The 23576-nt window shown below is 40.9% G+C and overlaps 4 protein-coding genes across 4 annotated transcripts; 2 read left to right on the top strand and 2 right to left on the bottom strand.

The window, feature by feature from the left end:
- Nucleotides 1–12180: 12180 nt before the first annotated feature.
- Nucleotides 12181–14454, bottom strand: LRP88_07440 (transcription factor domain-containing protein; the record flags this gene model as incomplete). The annotated part of the gene is made up of 4 exons (XM_083243970.1): nucleotides 12181–12512; nucleotides 12803–12918; nucleotides 12968–14216; nucleotides 14352–14454. 4 exons carry the CDS (start codon nucleotides 14452–14454, stop codon nucleotides 12181–12183), a joined length of 1800 nt encoding a protein of 599 aa, XP_083098464.1.
- Nucleotides 14455–14907: 453 nt separating this feature from the next.
- Nucleotides 14908–16956, bottom strand: LRP88_07439 (permease for cytosine/purines, uracil, thiamine, allantoin-domain-containing protein; the record flags this gene model as incomplete). The annotated part of the gene is made up of 7 exons (XM_083243969.1): nucleotides 14908–15237; nucleotides 15286–16261; nucleotides 16361–16448; nucleotides 16496–16567; nucleotides 16621–16707; nucleotides 16772–16838; nucleotides 16897–16956. 7 exons carry the CDS (start codon nucleotides 16954–16956, stop codon nucleotides 14908–14910), a joined length of 1680 nt encoding a protein of 559 aa, XP_083098463.1.
- Nucleotides 16957–17482: 526 nt separating this feature from the next.
- On the top strand, nucleotides 17483–20670 carry LRP88_07438 (hydantoinase/oxoprolinase family protein; the record flags this gene model as incomplete). The annotated part of the gene is made up of 4 exons (XM_083243968.1): nucleotides 17483–19602; nucleotides 19815–19881; nucleotides 19929–20132; nucleotides 20188–20670. 4 exons carry the CDS (start codon nucleotides 17483–17485, stop codon nucleotides 20668–20670), a joined length of 2874 nt encoding a protein of 957 aa, XP_083098462.1.
- A 1104-nt stretch (nucleotides 20671–21774) lies between these two features.
- Nucleotides 21775–23553, top strand: LRP88_07437 (cytochrome P450; the record flags this gene model as incomplete). The annotated part of the gene is made up of 4 exons (XM_083243967.1): nucleotides 21775–22089; nucleotides 22140–22493; nucleotides 22548–23375; nucleotides 23425–23553. 4 exons carry the CDS (start codon nucleotides 21775–21777, stop codon nucleotides 23551–23553), a joined length of 1626 nt encoding a protein of 541 aa, XP_083098461.1.
- Between the last annotated feature and the right edge of the window lie 23 nt (nucleotides 23554–23576).

Below are 23576 nucleotides of genomic sequence, written 5' to 3'. Positions count from 1 at the left end.
TAAATGACTCTAATAAGTATCTTAAAGCTAAGAAAGAAAAAAAAAAAAAGTAAAAAAAGAGAAGCAAAAAGAGCCCCTTTTAGCTATTAAGCCTATATAGGTCTTAGTTAAGAGTATAAGCTAAGACCCCCACGGGCTTAGCCTATTATAATACCTCCCTCCTCTTCTCTTCTAGGGGGAGGTTTAGATCCTATCTTACTATGCTAAGCCTTATAGTATATTAAGGCTACTATATTAATTATTTAATTAAGTGGTTCTTATATTAGCTTTATATAGCCTATTTATTTTACTAGGGCTTTTTATTACTTATAATGTATATAATAAGCAAGTGCACTAAATAAGCGAGTGCACTAAAAATCCCTTATCTAATATTATTACTATTTAATTAATTAATTTCTTATAACTAGAGATATCTTAATTAAATAAAGAAGCTAGATTACTTCTTATACTTTAGGCCCTTTAAAATAACTTAGATTTAAAATTATAATAAACTATAAGGCTCTACTAGGTTAATTACTATGCCTTATATCGTCGGCATAATAGCATATAATCTTAACGCGATATTATCCCGAAATCATATAAATTATTAGATCTAGAGAAATAAATTATTATTTAGTTTATTCTTAACTTAGATTTATAAGGATTTCCCCCCTAGCTATATAATATAAAAGAAATAGCTAATTAATTGCTTACTAACCGCGATGTATTACTAGTTGGCATGCGCTAGGCTTTAAACTTTATTAAGCGATACCTAGACCTTAAGATATATTTTTTTTATAAATATAACTACTAGAGAGCTAAGTGCAAAGATCTAATTATTATCTGCGATTAGTTTTAGCTTATAGCAAATATAATCGCGAAGTATAGCATCTAATTAGATAATATCTATAATATTAATAAGACTAGCTTTCTTATAGGCATAATTATAAGTAGAATAGTTATTATAGGCATAGAAAGGCGTGAAAAGCTAAAAGTAGTGCAGCCTAGAAACCGAGAATGGATTATGGTTATTTAGGCGATTAATGCGGAAGGCTGGCCGATCCCGCCGTTTATCATCGGTGCGGGCCAATATCATCTCGCTAATTAGTACCGAGAAAGTAACCTCCCGGGCGATTAGGCTATTGCGATGACCTAAAATGGCTAGACCGATAACGAGACCGGTCTTGAGTGGCTTAAGCACTTTAACCGGTGCACAACCAATCGATTAATTAATATCTATCGTCTCTTAATCCTTAATAGCCACGAAAGTCACCACTCTATTAAATTTAAGAGATATTATAAGGAAAATAAGATTATTAGGCTTTATATGCCACCTCATTTCTCTTATCTACTTTAGCCCCTTAACGTCAGGTACTTTAGCGTGCTTAAGAGTGCTTATAGTTAAGAAATAGAGCGTCTAATTAGATACTTTATAACCTATATTTTAAAGACTAAGTTCTTTCTGGCCTTCTACGCCGCATTTTAAGCTACTATAATAGAACGAAATATCAAGGGGGCTTTTAGAGGAGCTGGGCTTATTCCTCTTAATGCGGAAAATATAATCTCAAAGCTTAATATGCAGTTACGTACGCCAACGCCGGTTGAGGAGGCAGCTGAACCGTCGACCCCTTGGGCCTCAAGGACCCCAAAGACCATGCTTAAGGCTAGATCTTAGTCTGAATACCTCGAAAGACGAATTAGAAGGCATCAGAGCAGCTCCCCAGAGTTAATTTTAGAAGCTCTATAGTCTCTTGCAAAGGGGACAAAGGCAGTTATGCATCGGGTAGCCTTATTAACCGCTGAGAACAAAGACCTTCGAGAGGCAAATGAGATACTAAGCCGGCGCCGGAGGGCAAAAAGAACCCGACTACAGAAAAGAAGGGTAATGACGGTAGAGGAAGGAAGGTAAGCAATTAATCAGATGGATATTAATGCGCAGGTAATGGCCGAATCGTCGAGAAGTGGTGGTTAAGGGAGGTCGGCGCGACCGGGTGTTCGGCGTTGTAGTATCTGCGGCAAGCCCGGCCATAATGCAAGGACCTATTAGGTAGTGATTGAGATATCAGGGGAAGAATATAGCGAGTAGTTTTAATTAATTAAATGGTTTATGGTATTTTTATAGTAATTTCTATCTTTAAGGTAGAGATTTTTAGTGCACTTACTTGTCTAGTATACTCGCTTATTATATATATTATACCTTCTTAACTTATAAGATCTCCTTAACTTTATATTCCTTATTATTATTTATTAATATAATAAGTAGCTAATAATTATTAGACTATTAGGAAGGTAATAAGTTATTTATAGCTAGCTATAAGAGGGAAATATAAAATATATTATAGATCCCTAGGGGGGTATTAAGGCAATAAGTATATAATCTAATAGTCTTAAGGATAATATACTTAGCTAAGAGCTAGTTAAACTTCTTAGAGGGTTAGTCTAAATATATATAATAGAGTTATAGTTATATCTTATCTCTTGGTTTAAACTAATTAGATAGTTGCCATTAGGTATTTATATTCTCCTCTTATTGCTCTTGCGCTAAGGCTATCGCGGCCTATGCCTATTTAATAGCTTCTTTTAGTCCTTAGATAATAGACTTAGCCTAAGCTACTAGTAACTTCCTATCTAGTTAGAGCTATTTATTAATCTCGATAGGTTCTAGGTTATAGCTATGCGTAAGGAAGAATAGACTTAGTCTTATAGATATTACTAGATAGTTATTAATAGCTATTGCTACTGCAGGTAAGAGTTTATCCTAGTTATCCTATATATAGGTAGCAAAGATATAGATATATCTCTTAACCTCCTAATTAGCCCTCTCTATAGCTCTATTAATCTCGGGGTACTAGGCTATTAATAGCCTCTATTAGATGTAGAGTAGCTTATATAGCCTCTTTTATATTTAGCTTATAAATTAAGTCCCTTTATTTATTATAATTCCTCTAGGGATACTATGGTATTAAATAAAGCACTATAATAAGGTCTTAGTAATAGCACTAATTATAATCTCCTTTATAGGTTTAAGGATAATACTCTTTAAGAGATAATCTATAATAACTATAAGGTTTATAAAACTATTTAATTAAGTAGGTAAGAGGTTTATAATAAAGTTAATAAATATCTCTAATTAGATTTAGTCTAGGATTAAAAGTAGCTTTAAGAGGCTATAGCGTTTCTCTCTCTAGATAATACTTTAACTATAAGTATTATAATTCTATATAAATTATTATATATTTAAGTTAAGTCCTAGCTAATAAAACTATCTACTAATAAGGGACTTTAATATATCTCGTCTTAGGTAACTAATAAGTGCTAAATTATACATATCTTAGATAATCCTTATATAAAGCGGCTCATAGCTCGGGACCTATATTTACTTATGCTAATAAAGCTATTCTCCCTCGTCGATTAAGTATTTAGATAGCATAATAAGAAGTCCCTACTATAAAGATAGCCGCCTTTTGCCTTATTACATAGCCTTATAGATTAGCTAGTATTAGTTATATTATTATAATCCTTAGTCTTATAATTATTATAATTAACTATTAGTAAAAGGGTTCTTAATTTATCTATCTTAGTTTACTTTTTAATCTCTAGGTTAATTTATATTACCCTTTAAAATATAGCCTACTTTTCCCCTTATAATTAGATACTTCTTATCTTTCCTTTTACTTAGCTATAAGAGCTATAAGTACTAGCCTCTAATCTAGTTATCCTTATGATCCTCTAGTATATCTTACTCTTATTATAAGAGGGCATCTAGGATAATAGCCTCTTTGCTAGGTTAGAATTAGATTATAAAGTTAAACTATAATAATATCTCTACCTAGCAGACCTGCCTTTCGCTAAGTTATTACTTTTTTATAAAGTATTAAAGGTTAAAGTAGTCTATAAGAATTAAAAAAGAGGCTATACTCCTTAATTTTATATTTTAGTATTCTAAATAATAAATAATATATATATATAGCGAGCCAGATAGCAAGCAAACCAGATAAAAAATCCCTTAACCTATATTATCTCTATTTAATTAATTAATTCTTAACCACCTAGTATGTCATAGTCTAATAAAGAGGCTAGAATCCTTCTTGCACTTTAAGCCTATTAAAATATACTAAAACTAAGTCTTAGAGGTGCTATAAAGCTCTACTAAGTTAAGTATTTAATACTATTTGACTAATATAATAGCATTTAAGCCCGAGTTAATACTATTCCTAATTCACACTGATTATTTAATCTAGAGAAATAAATCCTTATTTACTTTATTCTTAACCTAGATTCGCGAGGATTTCCCCCCTAGCTTTATAGTATAAAGGAAATAGCTAATTAATTACTTACTGACCTCGACGCGCTACTAGTTAGCGCGTATTAGGCTTTAAACTTTATTAGGCGATACCTAGACCTTAAGATATATTTTTTTTAAAAGTATAACTACTAGAGAGCTAAGTGCGAAGATCTAGCTATTATTTATAATTAGTTTATACTTATAGCGAATATAATCACAAAGTATAGTATCTAATTAGATAATTTCTATAATATTAATAAGACTAGCTTTATAATAGGTATAATTCAGAGCGAAATAGTCGTAATAGGCATAGATAGGCGTGGAAAGCTAAAATTAGTATAGCCTGGAAACCAGGAATGGATTATAGTCATTTAGGCGATCAATGCGGATGGCCAAGTGATCGCGCTATTTATTATCAGTGCCGGCTAATATCACCTCGCTAACTAGTACCGGGATAGTAACCTCCCGGGCGATTGGGCTATTATAATGACCTAAAATAGCTAGACTAATAACGAGACCGGTCTTGAGTGGCTTAAGCACTTTAACTAATATATAGCTAAGCGATTAAATAATTACTATTATCTTTTAATCCTTAATAGCTATAAAAGTTACTACTTAATTAAATTTAAGAGATATTATAAGGAGAAGAAGATTATTAGGCTTTATATACTACCTTATTTATCTTATATACTTTAGCCCCTTAATATTAGGTGCTTTAGCGTGCTTAAGAATACTTATAGCTAAGAAATAAAGTATTTAATTAAATACTCTATAACTTATATTTTAAAGACTAAGTTCTTTCTAGCCTTCTATACTATATTTTAGGCTACTATGATAGAAAAGAATATTAAGTTAGCCTTTAGAGGAGCTAGGCTTATTCCTCTTAACCTAGAAAGTATAGTCTTAAAGCTTAATATATAGCTATAGACTTTAATGCCGCCTAAGGAGGTGGCTAAACCATTAACCCCTTAGGTCTTAAAGACCTTAAAGACTATGCTTAAGGCTTAATCTCAGTTAGATTACCTTAAGAGACGAGTTATAAGGCATAAAAGTAGCTCCCTAGAGTTAATTTTAAAAGCTATATAGTCTTCTTCTAAGGGAATAAAGATAATTATGCATAAGGTTGCCTTACTTAAGGCTAGGGTTAAAGAACTTAAATAGGTAAATAAAATACTAAGCCGGCGCTAGAGGGCAAAAAGGACCTAACTATAGAAAAGAGGGGTAATAATAGTAGAGGAAAGAAGGCAAGTAATTGATTAGATAGATATAGATGCATAGGTAGTGGTAGAATCGTCGAGAAGTAGTAATTAAGGGAGGTTAGCGCGACTAAGGGTTTAGCATTATAGTATCTATAATAAGCCTAGTTATAATGCAAGAATATATTAGGTAGTGATTAAGATATCTAGGGAAGAGTATAGCGAGTAATTTTAATTAATTAAATAGTTTATTATATTTTTATAGTAATTTCTATCTTAAAGATTAAAAAAAGTATTTAGTTTGCTTACTATTTAGCTCGCTATATATATATATTAATTATAAGTAGCTTTTTATTATAAATTAAATAATTATATTTAATAAATAAGTTTTTCTTTAAGAAAAAAGCTATTAACTAAAAGACTTTATTTTCCCTTATTTATAAAAAGGTACTCCTAGTAATATATCTAAAAGAGTTAGTCTTAAGGATTATCTCTTAGTTAGGGTCTTATTAGGCTAGCATAGGTGCGCTAATAAGAAGTGCTTTAAGCTCCTTAAAGGCTATTTAGTAATTATTTAATTAAATAAATATAGCCTCTTTCTTTATTAGGGCTATAAGAGGTAATATAATAAAGGAAAACCTCAGGATAAACTACTAATAATAGTTTATAAAGCCTAAGAACCTTCTAACTTCCTTAACTAAATAGGGCTACTCCTATAGTTAGATTACCTTTACCTTCTCTAGGTTAACTTAAATTCCTCGCCTAGCTTTAATAATAAATCTAAGGTATTTAATACTTATAGTTTTAAATTTATATTTATTAATATTAATTTATAGGCCTGCCTCTTATAACCTCTAGAGGACTAGCTTTACTTTCTTCTTATAATTAGCTAAGGACCTATCTAAGTAAATAAGAATATTATTAATATAGGCTAAGTAAAACTTATCTAAATAGTCCTATAGCATATAATTAATATATTATTAAAAGGTCACTAAGGCGCCCATAAGGCTAAATAATATAACTAGCTATTTATAAAGGCTATACTAGGTATAAAATACTATTTTCTATTTATCTCCCTCTTATACCTATACCTTATAAAAGGCAGTAATTATATCTAGCTTAGTTAACTACTTTGCCTTAGATAGGGACCTTAAAGTCTCTTTAATAAGTAATAATAGGTATTAGTCCTTCTTAGTAATTATATTAAGACCTTAGTAATCTATATAAAACTATAAGTTACCCCCTGGCTTTTATATAAAGAGGATAAGGGCTAAGGCAAGGGAGCTACTAGTATATATAAATCCCTTATTAAGTAACTCTATTAAGGTTTTTCTAAGAATAATTAATTCCTTATAAGATATTTTATATAAGGGGCCCTAAGGGGGCTCTTTTTTCTTTTTATTAGGCCTTTATTTTAATAAGATCTTATAATTAATATTAAGTTAATATAATAATAATTAATTAATAAGCTTCTAATTAAATATTCTTAAAAACTTATAATAATACTTAAGGAGCTTTTCTCTTAGATTTAATCTCTTTTTTAATGCAAAGGCCTTTTTAATATCTAGGAGGCTTATAGAAAATACTCTTAGGCTATTATATTTTCCCTTTTATTTCTTAGTATATTAAATTAGACCTATAAAGACTATATTAGTTAGGCCTAATAGATTAAGTTATTAAAAGCTCTTAGGGTCTTACTTATTTACTTAGTAGTTATATAAGCCTATATATAGTTATCCTCTTATAGGCTAAATAATAATATCCTCTTTATTTATCTAGGTTTATCTAAAAATAACTTTATTTCCTTAGCCTATTATAATATAAAGAAAGACTTATTTCTTATAGTAGCTATTAATATTTATATTTATATATATTATATGCCTAATAGCACTTAGCGAGGATATATTTACTTACTTAAGTATTTATAAGATAATAAAAATATATAATAAGCATAGCTTATAGGTAAGGGCATTAATAATTATTTTATAACATAGATATTTACTATTAATAAGGGCTATTAAGTAATATTTTTAATTAATCCCTATATTAATATAAAAAGATTAATTATTTATTTAATCTTTTAACTCCTCTTACTTAGCTTAAGCTTATTAATACTCCTAATAGTAATTTTAGTTAAGAGCTACTTATTTTTTAATTTCTCCGCCGAGGCTACCTCGCTTAGGCTACTAACTTTATCTTTATTACTTAGGTCTTAGTCTCTCTTCTTTCTTAGCTTACTCCCTATAGCCCTAGTTTTACGCTTAGGCTTCCTTGCCTCTTCTAAGTCTTACTAGCTTCTTTAATATTAAGTGCAATAAGCGATATTATAGCTAACCTCGCCGCATTAATAGCATTTCTACCTATCTAGGAGCTTTAATTTATATCTCTTAACCTTTATAGGTTCTTAATTTATATAATTAGATACCTCCTTTAACGGCAGTAACTTTTATCTAGGTTATTCCTAGTTAGGGCTTAGGCCTTATCGCTGCTCCTACTAGTTACCTAGCTTCTAGTTATAGAAGCAAAGCTCTTCTAAGTTAGCCCTAAGGCTCTATAGCGCATTAATAAAGGAGAGATATATCTTTGGTAAACTAAGCTAGCCTATAAGGTAGGAATAAAGCTCTTAGTTAATTATATGCTTAAAGGCATTAATCCGCACTAAGTCTACCTAGCTAGCTCCTCTATTATCTATAAGCTCCCTCTTAAACTTAGGGAGGAAAAATATAAAGCTCTCTTTATCTCCTTATCTTATTATCTCTAGCTAGCTAAGAGCTTACTACTTAATATTTAAGTCCCTATAGTAACTAGCTAAGTATATTATAAATTTACTTAGCTTAAATTACTAATTTAAGTCTTTTTTTTTTAAAGAAAGCTATTATTATTACTTATAGTATTTTAGCTAATTTAAAGTAAATATAAGTAAATTAATTTAATAATTTATTAAAGGTAAGGTTATTAATATATAGTTTATTTTATATTTTAAGTTACTAGGCCTAAAACTTCTATTAAGTTTTATTAAATTATAAGAGGTCTAAGAGGATTAGTTTCTTTTTTATTAATAGTTATTCTAGCGAGGAGCTTTATTAAGGTTTAGGTCTAGTTATATTTAGGGGCTCTAGCGGTTATAGTATTAAAGCTAGTATTATAATTATTAATTAAATAATATAAATTTAATTTCTTATTTCTTTATAATTAGTTTCTTATTTAGTATATAAGGCTTATAATTCTTTTAATATTTATATTATTATTTATATTATTATTTAAGAAGCTTAGCTAAGAGAGCCCCTATCTTAGTTAAGAGCTTTTATTATAAAAGCTACTTATATTAATTATTTATATTAATTTATCTTATTAAGTAAGGTTAATTAATTAAATACTTATCCCTTTAGGGGATCTTCTATTAATCGCTTTAGTAGCGAGGTCTTAGGGGGGAGAACTTTTATTACTCGTGATTTATATAAGGTCTTCGCAGGGATATACTTAGCTCGACCGCCACATAGGCAAGAGCCTTCTACTACTCGTGATTAGCACGAGGTCTTCGTAAAGGTATATATACAGCTCGACCGCCATATAGGCAAGAGCCTTTTACTCTTCTAGGCTTAATTATATAAAAAGCTAAGCAGGGATTAGACTAATTAACCTAATTAATTAGTCTTCTTATTAAAAGATAAAGCTTTAAGATAATTTAATAGTCTAGCTAAGTATATTAATAACTAGCTAAATAACTCTAATGAGTATCTTAAAGCTAAGGAAGAAAGGAAAAGAAAGTGAAAAAGGAGAAGTAAAAAGAGCCCTTTTTAGCTGTTAAGCCCGTGTGGGTCTTGGTCGAGAGTGCAAGCCGAGACCCCCACGGGCTCAGCCCGTTACACGCTGCTTATTAATCTTATATATCCCTATAGCGCTTTAGATACTTAGTTTTAGGTTATTTTAAAGGGCTTAAAAGGTAAGAAGTATTCTAGCTTTAATATTTAAGTTTAATATATTTAGTGGTTAATAATTAATTAATTAAATAAAAAGTTAAGTATAAAAAGGAAAAATATAGCACTTACTTATTTATAGCGCTCGCTTATTATATATATTATTATATAATATATATATAATATATATATATAGCTTATATAATAAATAAGCATACGTGATATAAGTATTTATATCTTATAAAAGGAAATTAAAAAAGCTCTTAAAATTTAAGGTAAAGCTTAAAATTATTAAAGATTTTTATAAGAAAGGTCTTTTATATAAATATTTCTAAGAAATTTAGCTTATAAAATATAAGTCTAATAACTTGCTACCCTATAGTATATTACTAGCGCTATTTAATAATATGCTTACCTAAGCTATAGCTGCTTATATAAGCGAGATATTACGGAGTTATATAAACTTCCCTCCAGGGTGACTCCAGACATATAAGGTAGGTCACGTGACCCGGACTTAGGGCTTTATTTAAAGCCTAATAACTCTATTAAAGCTGGTCTTCTTATATAGGTATTTTCTATCCGGTTTCTAATACCTCGAATATAAAACCCTATAGGTTTTATCTTTCTTATGCAATAGCCCGGCTATTAGCTATCTGATTAATATATGTTATATATAGTTAGAAGGCCTCGGAAAGGAGCTATCCAACGGTATAACCTTTATCCAAATCGGGCTAATAGATTCCGAGCTATTAGTTATAAAAGAATAGCTTTCCCTTAGAATAGTTTTTCTTTCTTAGATCTTTATATAACGTATATAATAAGCATGCGACGCATCTAAGTATGCGACGCATTTTACCCTATAGTAGGATTTATATTAAATTTTAAAGTAGTCTTAAAAATTTTAAGAAATTTAGCTTAAGATTTAACTAGCTAATAACTTAAAATTAGACTAATTAAGATATAAAAAACCTATTATAATTTTTTAAAACTTTTTAAAAAAAATCTCTTATAAGGTAATTTAAAAAAAAAATTATTTATATTATATAAGTAGCTTTTTTTCTATTAAGAGACTTTTTTAAAAATTCTAAAAAATTATCTATAGTTTATTTAATAATTAAGTTTATTAAAATACTATTTTAAGCCTATAGCTATTTTATTACAGCTTTTATTAAGCTTAAGAATATTAAGATTTAGTGCATAGTATAAATACATCACATACTTATTATATATATTACTAAAGCAATATAAGCATAAAGACCACTAATCAGGAGCTGGCCTTCTACCCTATACTCTTATTTATCTTATGACCTACTTTTATTAGCCTATAATCCCTTATCTAGCTAATTAGCTTTTTATAAGGACTAAATCCTCTGCCTATTCTCCTCTTATTTTAATTACCTACCCTACATCTTATTCAGACCTTATAGCCTATATTTTTCAGTCTTTTACACATATAAGAAGACCGGCTTTAATGGAGTTATTGGGCTTTGAATAAAGTTTTAAGTCCGGGTCACGTGACTTGCCCTATATGTCTGGGATCACCCAGGAGGGAAGTTTATGTAACTCTGTAATATCTCGCTTATCTAAGCAGTTATAGCTTAGGTAAGCATATTATTAAATAGCGCTAGTAATATACTATAGGGTAGCAAGTTATTAGACTTATATTTTATAAGCTAAATTTCCTAGAAATATTTATATAAAAGACCTTTCTTATAAAAGTCTTTAACAGATATGTTAATGTATATAATAAGCATGCGCCGCAGGCAAGTATGCGCCGCACTTTTACCCTATAGTATAAATCCTACTAAAATAGAAAATTCCTTTAAAAATTCTAAGAAATTTAAATTAAGCTTAAACTAGATATAATTTTAAAGTTAGGCTATTTTTTTTATAAAGAAACCTACTTTTATTTTTATAGATTTTTAAAAAAATTACTTATTATTTAAGTAAGAAAAAATATATTCGCACTGTGTATTTAGCTATTTCTCTATAAGGGGGATTTTTTTTAAAAATCTAAAAAAATCATATATAATTTATTTATAAGTTAAATAGCTAAAAACTTACTTTTTAGGTTTCTAGCTATTTTAATGCGGTTTTTATTAAGGCTAAAAATTTTAGATTTTAGTGCACAGTTTAGATGCAGCGCATACTTACCTGCGGCGCATACTTATTATATATATTATATAATATATATAATAAGTAAATATCTTATATAAATAAGCTTTTATAATTATTTCTTAATAAGATAGTTTTTAAGAAAAATTACTTTATAAAACTTAATATAAATAAAATAAGACTTAAATATTTAATTTTAATTTTATTTTTACAATATTAATAAGAAAAGCCCCGACAACCATGGCTGCCGGCTTTCCAAGGCTTATCTCTGACTTGCAGGGCCCAGAAAGATTCAATTCAGGTATTAAAATCCCATTGAGCCTCATGTATGGCTTCAAGTAGTGGGTTAAGCATGCGTCGGCGAACTTGCGGTGGGGACGCCTCGGCTGTGAGAAACTCGCCGATCAGGGGCCCCACGGCGGCTCTTTGCGGCCCTACTTTTAACAGAAATCAGTTCGCCGACGGTTGCTTCGCCTGAGTAATACATGCAGCATGGATCTGATTTAAACGAGGGTCTCAAGTTGGCCGAAGCTGACCTCGTCTACAGGTATCGCATCCTGTTGGCTCGTTACGCTGGGTTACCCCGGTCCGTGACCAACAGTTGTTGGTAATGACTTGAACCCCCGGCATGCAAGAGCATGGGTGGGTTTACATGGGAAGTGTTGGCTGTAATTGTGTTGTGTTGCAACTACGGACTGATGATGTCCTTGATATGGGACGCCCTCGAACTGGTAGCCTGTACCACCTCTACATTCATCTTTTCCTTGTATAACACCGGTGATTCTACAGTCCGGCCGGTCTTGATGAGTTCTGTGGCTTGTATAAAGAATGATTCGATGCGCAATATGACGGGCCGGAGAAGCACCTTGGCCGCAATGTCTTCCGTTGCTCCGAGACGCTGTAACGACAGGTGAAATTTTTCGAGTAGTCGGTATGCCGCCTCTACATCCCGCGGCTCCGTCGCTAATAGAAACAAGTAGATGAGGAAGTTGCCACACAAGATCAACTGAGATCGGGCATCTGGTTCGGTTAGTCAAGGTCGATGAGTTTGATCGGGGAACTTACGACGACCCCAGAAGCTTGTCAGCTCATCCTCCGTGATGTACGCCATGAAGGTGGTAAAGTTGTCGAATTCTGCTAATGCCGTGGACAGCCATCTGCGGAGATTTGAACCGGGGTTTGCTTTTGCCGCTTTCGTGGCTGGGTACATGAGCCCACGGAACAAGAGTACATGAGTGGCGTAGTATGATAGGTGAAGCGGGCCTGTTTGTGTAAGAGGATGCAGGCTTCGGCCAACTTGGAAGACTCACCGTTGGAAGTATTGGGCCCAACGGCCAAGCAGTTTGGGACGAGGCTTGGCCATTCCCTTAGCTTTTCGCGTATCGGTATGAGTTGAGTGCGTGTCTGCACAGTCGCCCTAACGCCACTAGAAGTGCATTAGAAACAGCTTGTATGTCGAGTTTGACTTGACTAACCAACTACAATCGAGGATGACGCGCGTGTCTCTAGCAATATTGATCATCTCGAGGAAGCGAACTCCGTCAGGTACGCGGAAGGACGTGTTACAAGGATCAACCATATGATGCAAGTCCAGGGGGAGGTCTTCATCAGACCGGAGGTCCTCCAAGTCTGGAGGTGGCGTGGTGAATGTGTCGGCAGCAATGTGTGGAGGGTTCCCATGGCAAACGGCTGACCAGCAGTCAGTAAAGTAGGTGGCCCACCAGAGCTTCCTCCGCAGCTTCTTTTCCCATGGAGCAATGCTCCATTTGGCAGGGTCTTGGTGAAGGCCAATCATCTGGGCGGCCGCTGTGGCTTGCGACGCCATGATCCAGGTGTAAGGAGTTTCAACGCTATCGATGTCGGGAGGAACCATGTGCATTAGCAGTAGGGAAGCCTGCAGCCTCCAGAGGTTCGGCGACTCCAGCTCTCGCCTAAGAGACTCTTGTGCATGGTTGATGAGGTCGTGTTGCTGGAAGGGACAAGAGCCTTCGAGCGATGGGTCCTTTCGCCAAAAGACACAGGCCAACGCGTAAACGGCGCCCCGCAGTGACGAGGGGATATCGAGCTTGGCAGTGAGATATTGGCGCAGGAAGCGACCCTTGGAGATGACGGGAAACGCGGAGTGGACGTGTCGGAAATACAGCCGGACGAGAGCTGGGCCGTGGGGCCAGACAAAGGTCTCGATGGCATCGGATGCGGCTTGCTTGGCCTGGTTCTTGTGTGCGGGGAACTCATCTTGCAGCAAAAGGAAGTGAATGGGGTGGTCATCCGGGTCTTGTCCCCCAGGGTAGACCTGGACGAAGCTGGCGTCAATGCCCTCCCGCTCACTCAGGAGGAGGGATCTGAAGGCGTCGAGGAAGTAGGGGTCCTGCTCGGCGGCCAATCCCATGGCATGCGTCGTCTTGTCGGGGACATCCTCCAGTGTGTGGACAATTTCGTCTGCTGGGTCCTGCATCGGCGAATCGACGCCAGCCGACGCCACAGACTCTTGGCCGACAGTTCCTGGTCCTGATTGGCGGACGAGGCCGTCGTGGACGACAACAGCCGACTCAGCTCGTTGGGGGTTGCTTTCAGAGGCTGACGGTGAGATGGCAGAGATCGACGGTGACTGTGGGCTGGAGCTGGATGGAGCAACGCTCTGGGTGTTTGCTCGGGATGCTAATGCCAGCGCGTCCGGGTCTGAGAGCGATTGACACACTAGGCCCCGGCTCTTACAAAAGAGGCCTACTTATCGTTAGTAGCTGTTAGCAGTCGTCCATGTGCGGCGGCGCTCACATGGCGGCTCTGAGGTAATAACGCAGGCCGTTTTCCGTCGGCGACACGCGTCACACGGCCTGTTCTTACGGCTCCGAGGCTTACGGGCCTGGCCAAACTTGCTGCGGATGGTGAATTTGCGGGGGGGTGCGAGGGTTCCCGTTCCCGCTCCACGATCCGGCGCGTCGGTACCCGTGAGATTCTCCATCCTGGTCCGCCGGTCCGGTCCCCACGCGGCTGGATGTTGGCGAGGAGGGAGGGAGGAGGAATTGGATGTGTGTCGGCCAAATCACGCGACGGGGGGGGGGACACGGGTACAGATAAGTTGGCCGAAGGAAAAGGAGTGGCCCAGGCTTTTTTTTTCGAGTTGGCCGATGTTACTTTGTGGCCCCGGCGACATCGGAATGTGTTGACAGGGAGATGAAGGAGGCGAGAGGAGAGAACGGATGACTAACGGAGATCACGGGAACTAAGGTTTAGCATTAACCCAAGACGGAGAACGAGACCGAAAGGGGTTGACGATGGGTTTTTGGTGGAGATGAGAGCATGGGTGTTGAAGGACTTCAATTGCTTGTACGTATTATTCGTAGAGTATTCAGATTCTCCGTAAACCATTGGACATTGTTACTAATCTTGTAGACTAAACTTGGCACATTCTTATCTAAACAGACGTCGTCACTGATGCCGCTCCCTTGCGAGGATCTGCCGGAGGAGGAGAGTCCTCAATCTGAGTCCCAGCTTCAGCGTAAGTAATGTCCCAGCGGCCGTCATACAGCGCCTGCACTTCCTTTGCAGATGGGCTTTCTTGGACGAAAGCATCGAGCTTTTGATCTGGGACCAGGCGATGAAGCAAGGCATATACAAATGCACTTGCCATGAAGCCATACATGTAGTTGAGATAGTACAGCTCAATGGCACCATCAGAGATTGAGATGGACAAGTTGACGGCTGCGATGAAGCCAGGGAGAAGAGGTGCAACGCCGACAATCCACTGTTCAAAAATTAGTACCTGTTATTTGACAGAACAGAGAAGACATACCGCGATCGGGGCACGCCAGTTAAGGCCCTTGTAGTACCAGTAGATGCTGTTACTGTCCCCAGTGTACAGGTCATCCACATTCACCTTCATCTTGGCCACAACGATGTAGTGCGCAACCATCAATCCAGTCATTGGAGCAAGGAACACGCCATATCCAGAGAGTACTGTCAGGAAAGTCGTGGCCGTGTTCACAAGACGCCAAGGGTTGACCACTGGGCTGAGGAGGGCAACGATGTAAGCTCCTCGACGAATGTTGATGTACTTGGGGAAAGTGGAAGCCAAGTCCATGCCTCCAGACAGTGCGTTTCCGGGGAGGTTACTGCCAAGCTGAGAGATGGCCAACGCGAGTCCGGCGAAGAAGACGGCTGCGCGTGTTCCAGCATCATTGTCCTTTGCGAGGAGACCAACGAAGAGAGTAGGCGGGTTCCAGATGGCTTCACCCATGCGTTTCTGAGTAGCAGCCGTGACGAGAATTCCGATAACAGAGGCAATGATGCTGTAGAATGGGAAGGCGAAAGCTTGTCCCCAGATAGCATCGCTTGGGCGTCGGGAAAGTCGAGCATAGTCATTTTGGTTGAGGATTCCAGCTGCAATGGAACCAACTGTCGACATGATGCCGGAAATCATCAGCCAAACGGTGCTATTGGGGCTTCCAGTCAACGGAATATCTGTGCCTGACTTCAGAGTGTCGCCAAACCCGTCTGGCCCCATCGTTGCCAAAGCCCAGATGAGGAGAACGAGAAAGAATATCAGCGTCACCGTGCTCGCAAAGTAAAAGAATCTTTCGATCCGGTGAGGGCGAATCCAGAGGAACGGAAGACTGATCATGCAAAAGACGAAATATGACAGAAACTGAGCAGATGTCATGCCCGTGTCTGCGGGGATCTTGTTTGGGATGTGCTTCTCGAGGTTGGGGTCCCAGGAGAGGAGCATCAAGTAGGTGCATTCACCTCCGACCCATGATTGGAAGCCATACCTAGTATTGTGAGTAAACGTAAGAGAAACAGAGCGTGTATGCTGACCAGACTGGTATTCAGTTAGCATTATCATCGATGAGGAGGGTGAAGAGGAAGACTCACCAAATGCAAGAAAGATGCGGTTCCAGATGACGAATTGGGAGCCCCATGTGCCCCAAACAGCCCGACTGAAGACGGGAAAACCAACTGCTAGAGTTAGTATCTCAGCCTTGCGATGGTGGGTCGAAACATACTATGGTAGTAGGCTCCAGCAAGGGAGCTGAGAATCAGGGCAACCGTGGCAATGATGTTGCCGATGATGATGGCTACACAAGAGTCAGGCCGATAAAACAGACACAATTGATCAATTGATACTCACCGATGATGGCCTGCCACCAGGTAAGGCCCAGGGGAATAAGAGCACTGCCTGTGAGATATGTGGCGATGTTGCAGTTGATTAGCAGCCCTGCGAAAAAACCTTGTCAGCCTTGTCCTCGCCACGGCAGAAAAACGCGTGACACGCAACGCACAGAAGTTGTGGAACGTCAGAAACGTCCAGGTGCGTCTCTCCGACCCGACAGGTCGGACATCCTCGTTCTGCAGGGCATGGTTAATCAATCACATTGGACGGCAGGGCCAGGGGAGGGTCGCATACAATCCACCGGGATCCACGTGGCAGCTCGATGCGCTTGAGCAATGCTGACGGTGCTGCCATGGTGATTCGCGGTCGAGACGCGTGAATTGTTGGAGATGGGGGTTCTTGATGGAATGAGGGTTCCCCTGAGCCGTTGAGGAGGCTTGATTGACTGCCGTTCGACGTCTTTAAAGGCCCTCTGCTTGAACCATCGCCGGTTGTTTGCGCCCGTGTCAGAGGCATGGTTTTGCAGAGCTTATCTCCAGAGTACCCCAGATCGGATGGGGCAAAACCATTCCGTCGGTGCTAACGCGACGCTTTGGCCTCGCACGGAGGTCTCAGATCGGCGAACTCTCATCGGGGAACTTCGTCGGCCAACTGGGCTCCATCGGCAAAGCCGAGTTCCCCGCCAGCCTCCTTCTTGTTGGCTAGGTTTCTATGATCGTCACTTAGTTACGTACGGAATTTGTTGTCTCGGAAGAGGAGGTGAAGGAGTTTGGCGATGGCGACAATGGCTCAACTACAAAAGGGTGAGTATCATGGCCGAGTGCTTCAGCCCATGGGCAGCACAACGACCCTGACTAGCCGCATACAAACCGACGACAACATGTCTCTTTACCGCATTGGAGTAGACGTCGGTGGGACCAACACGGATGCGGCCATTCTCGACATCCGCGCCGTCAACTCGCCCGGTCGTGGAGTCCTCGCCTCGCACAAGGCGTCTACCACCAGGGACATCACCAGCGGCATAGAGTCGGCGATCCGTGCCGTCATTCGTGACTCAAAGATCGACCAGGGTCGGGTTTTGAGCGTTACTATCGGAACTACCCACTTCATCAATGCCCTGGTTGAGGCTGATGCGAGGAGGCTAGACCGGGTTGCCGTCGTTCGACTATGCGGCCCCTTTACGCGGCAGCTTCCGCCCTTTTCGGACTTCCCTGTCGGTCTCCGGAGTATCCTTAACGGAGGAGTCCACTATCTCGATGGAGGTCTTGAGATTGATGGGAGAGAGATTGCACCTCTGAACCCTCAGCAAATCAGACAAGCTGCCCGAGATATTCTTGCATCGGGCATCAAGGCTGTTGCTCTCGTCGGCGTCTTCTCTCCTCTCGACCACGAGGGTCTTCACGAAGAAGAGTGCAAGAAGATTATCCTCGATGAGGCTCCAGAACTTTCAGTGGTGTGCTCTCACGACATTGGACCTACTGGCTTCTTGGAGCGAGAGAATGCCACCATCCTCAACGCTGCTATCCTCCGGACAGGCCTTCGGGTCAAGAAGGGCTTTAAGCGAGCAATGGCACGACTTCAGCTCACTTGTCCACTCTACCTTTCTCAAAACGATGGTACCTTGATCGATGCCGACACTGCAGCCGAGTATCCTATCAAGACCTTTGCCAGTGGTCCTACAAACAGTATGACGGGTGCTGCGTTCCTTGCTGGACTTGATTACAAGAAGCAAGCGGACACAGCATCTGAACCCGACTCGGTCGAGCCTCAAGTCCTTGTCGTTGATATTGGTGGCACCACCACTGATGTGTGCGCCCTGTTGCCTTCTGGTTTCCCCCGTCAGGCTCCTGGCTTCGTTGAAGTTGGAGGTGTTCGCACAGCCTTTTCCATGCCTGAAGTTGTCTCCATTGGCCTCGGTGGCGGCAGCAAAGTCCAGGTCGACTCTGAGACTGACAAGCTTACGATCGGACCTGCTTCTGTTGGTAACTGTATCCAGCAAGAAGCCAAGGTGTTTGGAGGCCAGACCCTGACGGCGAGCGACATTGTTGTCGCCCTTGGCAAGGCAGAGCTTGGAGACGTCACACTCGTCAAAGATGTACCTGAGTTGGTCGTCGAAAAGGCGCGCAAAGAGCTGAAGAAGATGTTGGAGGGTGTTGTTGAGCAGATGAAAGTCTCTTCAGCCCCAACCCACGTTCTCCTCGTCGGAGGTGGTGCTCTACTCGTTACTGAGGATCTCAATGGTGTTGACAAGTGCATCGTACCAATTCACCAAGGCGCCGCCAACGCAGTTGGTGCCGCTATTGCCAAGGTCTCTGGCGAGATTGACATTGTCGAGATCCCTGAAGGACGCTCTGAAAAGGAGGTCATCGATGCTGCATGCGCCAAGGCTGTTGATCTGGCTGTTCAGAAGGGAGCAGCAAAGGAGGGTGTGCAAATTGTTGAGATCAACAAGATGCCTCTTCAGTATACACCCAATGGTGCGATGCGCATTCAGATCCGAGCTGTCGGTCATCTTGCAATCCCCAGCGAGTTGACACCTCCCTCTTCCCCTCCCATGTCAAGCGAGCAGAGCTATGAGGAGGATGAGGGGGACAAGGTCAGCGTGCCAGATGCCCTGGTTCCCACCTATAAGCCATCTCTCCATGTCGATTTGGAAACCTACCGACCTGAAGTAAAAGACGGCGTTTGGTACGTGTCAGAAGTTGATCTGGAGATGATGGCTACCGGATGCGGAGTTCTTGGAACTGGAGGCGGCGGTCCTACACACCACGAGTTTCTCAAGGGCTTGCACGCTCTGCGAACCGGCGGTTACAGGAAGATGAGGATCATTTCTCCAAAGTCTCTGAAGGATGATGCCGTCCTCTGCTTTGGCTCTTGGTATGGTAGTCCCAGTGTTATCAACGAACGGATCGCTGGTGGGACCGAGATTTCTTCTGGCATCAATGCCGTCAACAAGGTTGTTGGTAACAAGTCCTTTGACGGCATGTTTATTGATGAGATGTAAGTGACCCCAATCATGCTTCGAAACCTTTTCTAACTTGAACAGTGGTGGTGGAAACGGTCTGAGTGCCTTTCCCACAGGCGTTCACTTTGACGTCCCGGTTGTTGATGGCGATGCTATGGGTCGAGCTTATCCTACCATGTATCACGGCAAGTTTTAGGCCTCTTCCACTCCTTCAGGTTTGATATTAACTTGCCTTAGCCACTTTCAGCGTGTACGGCCATTCTCTCGTTCCTTGTGTGGTCTCTGACGCCCGAGGAAATGCAGGTGTGGTTCTGGTGAGCGAGTCCCTAAACACATGTCATACTTGTGCTAACAGTAACAGAATGCGGACTCGCCTGTCAGGCTGGAGAGCATCCTTCGGAATACCGCAATCGAACTCGGCCTAGGCTGTGCCGTGTGCGCAAACCCGTTGTCCGGCGCGGCGATCAAATCCCATGGTGTCCCCAACACTTTATCCCTAGCGTGGTATCTCGGTCGCGCTGTTCATGCCGCTCGACGGAAGAAGTCGAGCTATATAGATGCTATTGTGAGTTACTCGAATTAATCCAGAAACTCTAGACACGTTGGCTGACACGACACAGTTTGACGTCTGTGCTGGAAAGCTTCTCTTCACTGGGAAGATTATTGATGTTCGTCGCCATGTTGGCGGTGGCTACACCATGGGAGCTGTCATCATTGCTCCTCTGAGTGAAGATGAGCGAGAGTCTGCCGGCTCAAGTCAACAGTCTGCTCCGACTGATAGCCACATGTTCATTCCTTTCCAGAACGAGTACCTCTACGCCGCCTTGAGTGACGCCGACGGCTCAGAAGAGTCTCAAAAGGTGGTGTGCACAGTCCCAGACCTCATTTCAATCCTAGGTCAAGACGGCGAAGGTATTGGCTCTCAAGACTTGCGATATGGCCTGAGGGTTAATGTCATTGCTCTACCTTCGCATCCACTATGGAAGTCGGAGGAGGGTATCAAGGTGGGAGGACCAGAAGGGTTTGGACTCAAGATGCCCTTTACCGGAGTTGATAACGACTTTACCGAGGCTAGGAGTGTTATTGAGGAGTTTGGGGTGTAAAATAATGGCAGCTGGCACAGAGGGTGGTTTTGTTTAGAGGCTTGGGGGTCTTAATCTGGATGGTAGATTCGTGGATAAAAGTAATACGACATGAAAAATGGAAACGAAGGATTACTGAAGTTGATTTTATTTGTGATGACGTAATTCTCTATAACGAAGAGCTGGTGAACATCATCGTGGTCTGTACATTAGAGAGCTGGTGTTTACAAGGGTTTGAAGTGAAGGAGAATAGGTGAACTGTGGTCTTCCCCAACAACAAGGCTCTACCTAGCTTCATGATGATTATTTATGGAAAAACCGAAAACGGAAAAGAACTACAGACCAATAACTGCCTGAACCACGAGGAGCAAGAGATATATTTGTCTATTGACTCTCGTGGTGATCTTGTGAGAGGCAGAGACAACTTACCCTAGAACTACGCTTTGCGCCGCCGCTAAACCTAAATTAGACAAGCTCGCCCGAGGAAGCCCGGACAGAGAAAAGACCAAACGAGAATGACATCACTGAGGAGTGAAATTGGCCAAACACCATCGATGGAATGGTCAGGGAGGCTTCAGAGGGCATACGCAAGTGAATATCTCGCCAACATGGCCCATGTCGGGCTCCTGTTATCAGCTCAATCTTCAGATTGTTATCTGCACAACTCCACCGAGTTATGATTGGAAAATCTCTGTATCCTCCGTATCATCCGTGACATTTGCCGACAATGTTCTAGCCCCAACTTCGGCAAGTCGCAAGATTACGTCGAGGAGGCCAGCTCCTCGCCTCGTTCAGATCATATCTTCAGTAGTCAGCTAATCATTGATGCATTTATAACTGTATACGACTTAAGCCCCCCTCAAGATCGCATCTCGGGGTCTCAGACACTCGTTGCCGTGTTCAACTGCCGAAACCGGTGGGGGCCTGACACCCCAATACCCCAGGTTGGCTGTGGGGCCCAGTTCTGGAGTGCAGCCGAACACCGAGTTTGCCTCGAACAGCTGGTGTAAGTCGCTATCATATAAAAAGAGGGAGGCCAGAGAAGAAAGATGGACTTGAATTCATGCCCACCATTCTTTTCAACACCAACTGGTTTCCTTCCCCCTTTGCCCGTTTGTTTTCAACATGAACAACGGCTTGATTGAAACTCTTCTTAGCAACCTCGCCCGTCACTGGGTGTTGGTATTGGCTTCTTTGGTTTTGGGATGGCTTGTGAAAAACCGTTATCATCATGGTTTGAACAAGTACCCCGGACCCTTCCTCGCTTCTTTGACGGATTGGTGGAGGTTCGTTGATGTCTACGGCCAGCGACCAGAGGTTACTCTCCAAGCCCTCCACGCCAAACACGGAGATATCGTCAGGATAGGACCCAACACTTTGTCCTTTGCCGACCCTGCCGTTCTAAAGTCCATCTATGGTCTGAACAAGGGCTACATCAAGGTACATACCCCTTTTGCACTTGTCATGAAATGCATATTAATCCATAACAGTCCGACTTTTACATCGTGCAACAATCCGTCGTCAAAGGCCATCGCCTTGCATCCCTCTTCAGCACCACCAACAATGACTTCCACTCCCAATTCCGCAGAAGTGTCAATTCGGCATTTTCCATGAGCGCACTAGTCCAGTATGAGCCCTTTGTCGACAATACCACCAAGCTGTTCCTCAACCAGACTGAAAACCTGTTTGCTGGAAAACCCTCGGGCTGCGACTTTACACAGTGGCTTCAGTTCTATGCCTTTGATGTCATTGGTGAGATTACTTATAGCAAACGCCATGGGTTCATTGAGAGGAATGAAGATGTGGAGGGTATTGTTGCATACCTTTCCAAGCTGTTCCTCTACGTCGCTCCGGTAAGTCTACTGTGCATATGACATGACACAAGCTAACAATACCAGATCGGCCAAATACCATTCTTGGACCTTGTTTTCTTGAAGAATCCTCTCTACCTTAAGCTCTCCCAATGGGGGCTGTTTGACTCGACATTCCCCGTCGCTCGCTTTGCCCGCGCTCGAATGGCTGAGAGACTCATCCCTGAGCTCAACTCAGACGCCGTCCTCCCTACCACCGACATCAAGAAGCAGCCTTTGGGACAGGACTTGCTTTCCAAGTTCATCGCTGCTCGAGAGGCTCGACCTGAGTTTATGACCGACACCCTGGTGCAGACAATGGCTGTGTCGATGGCCTTTGCAGGCTCCGAGACGACGGCCATCACCCTCTCTGCAGTCTTCTACTACCTTCTCCGCAACAAGTCTTGCTACTACAAGCTTCAGAAGGAGCTGGATGAGGCTTCAAAGGCTGGAGCATTTTCGGATTATGAGACCGGCCTCGTCACCTTTGCCGAAGCTCAGCGATTCCCCTACCTCCACGCCTGTATCCAGGAAGCCTTCCGGATGCACCCTGCACCTGGTCTCCCGCTTGAACGAATTGTGCCGCCTCAAGGAGCTGACATTGGAGGTCACCACATCAAGGGTGGTACTATCGTCGGAGCTTCAGCATGGCTGATTCACAACCGCCCTGAGATCTTCGGCCCCGACACCAGCGAGTACCGGCCTGAGCGATGGCTTCCTGATCCCAACGCGAACCCCGAAGACGAGGATAAGCGAATCAAGAAGATGAGCGGTATGATGTTCCAGTTTGGTATGGGTAGCCGAACGTGCATTGGCAAGAACATCAGCCTGCTGGAGATTTACAAGGTGGTCCCGAGTCTTTTGCGAAGATTCGAGGTGAGTTTCAATGACATGGAATTGAAGAGCATCAGCTAACTTGTGGTAGATTGACTTCCAAGATCCTAGCAAGGAGTGGAGGATTATCAATGCCTGGTTCGTGAAGCAAGCTGACTTTAATGTCACGTTTACGCGGAGGCAGTTGGTGCAGCCGGAGATCACGGAGAAGGCCGGTTAGAAGGAATGATTCACGCAAGCATA

The sequence above is a fragment of the Fusarium phalaenopsidis genome, assembly GCF_050370095.1.
Source record: "Fusarium phalaenopsidis strain FUZ10S chromosome Unknown contig_32302, whole genome shotgun sequence".
In the NCBI taxonomy this organism is placed as follows: domain Eukaryota; kingdom Fungi; phylum Ascomycota; class Sordariomycetes; order Hypocreales; family Nectriaceae; genus Fusarium; species Fusarium phalaenopsidis.
The sequence above is the reverse complement of the archived record's forward strand: the minus strand, read 5'-3'. Positions and strand labels throughout refer to the sequence as shown.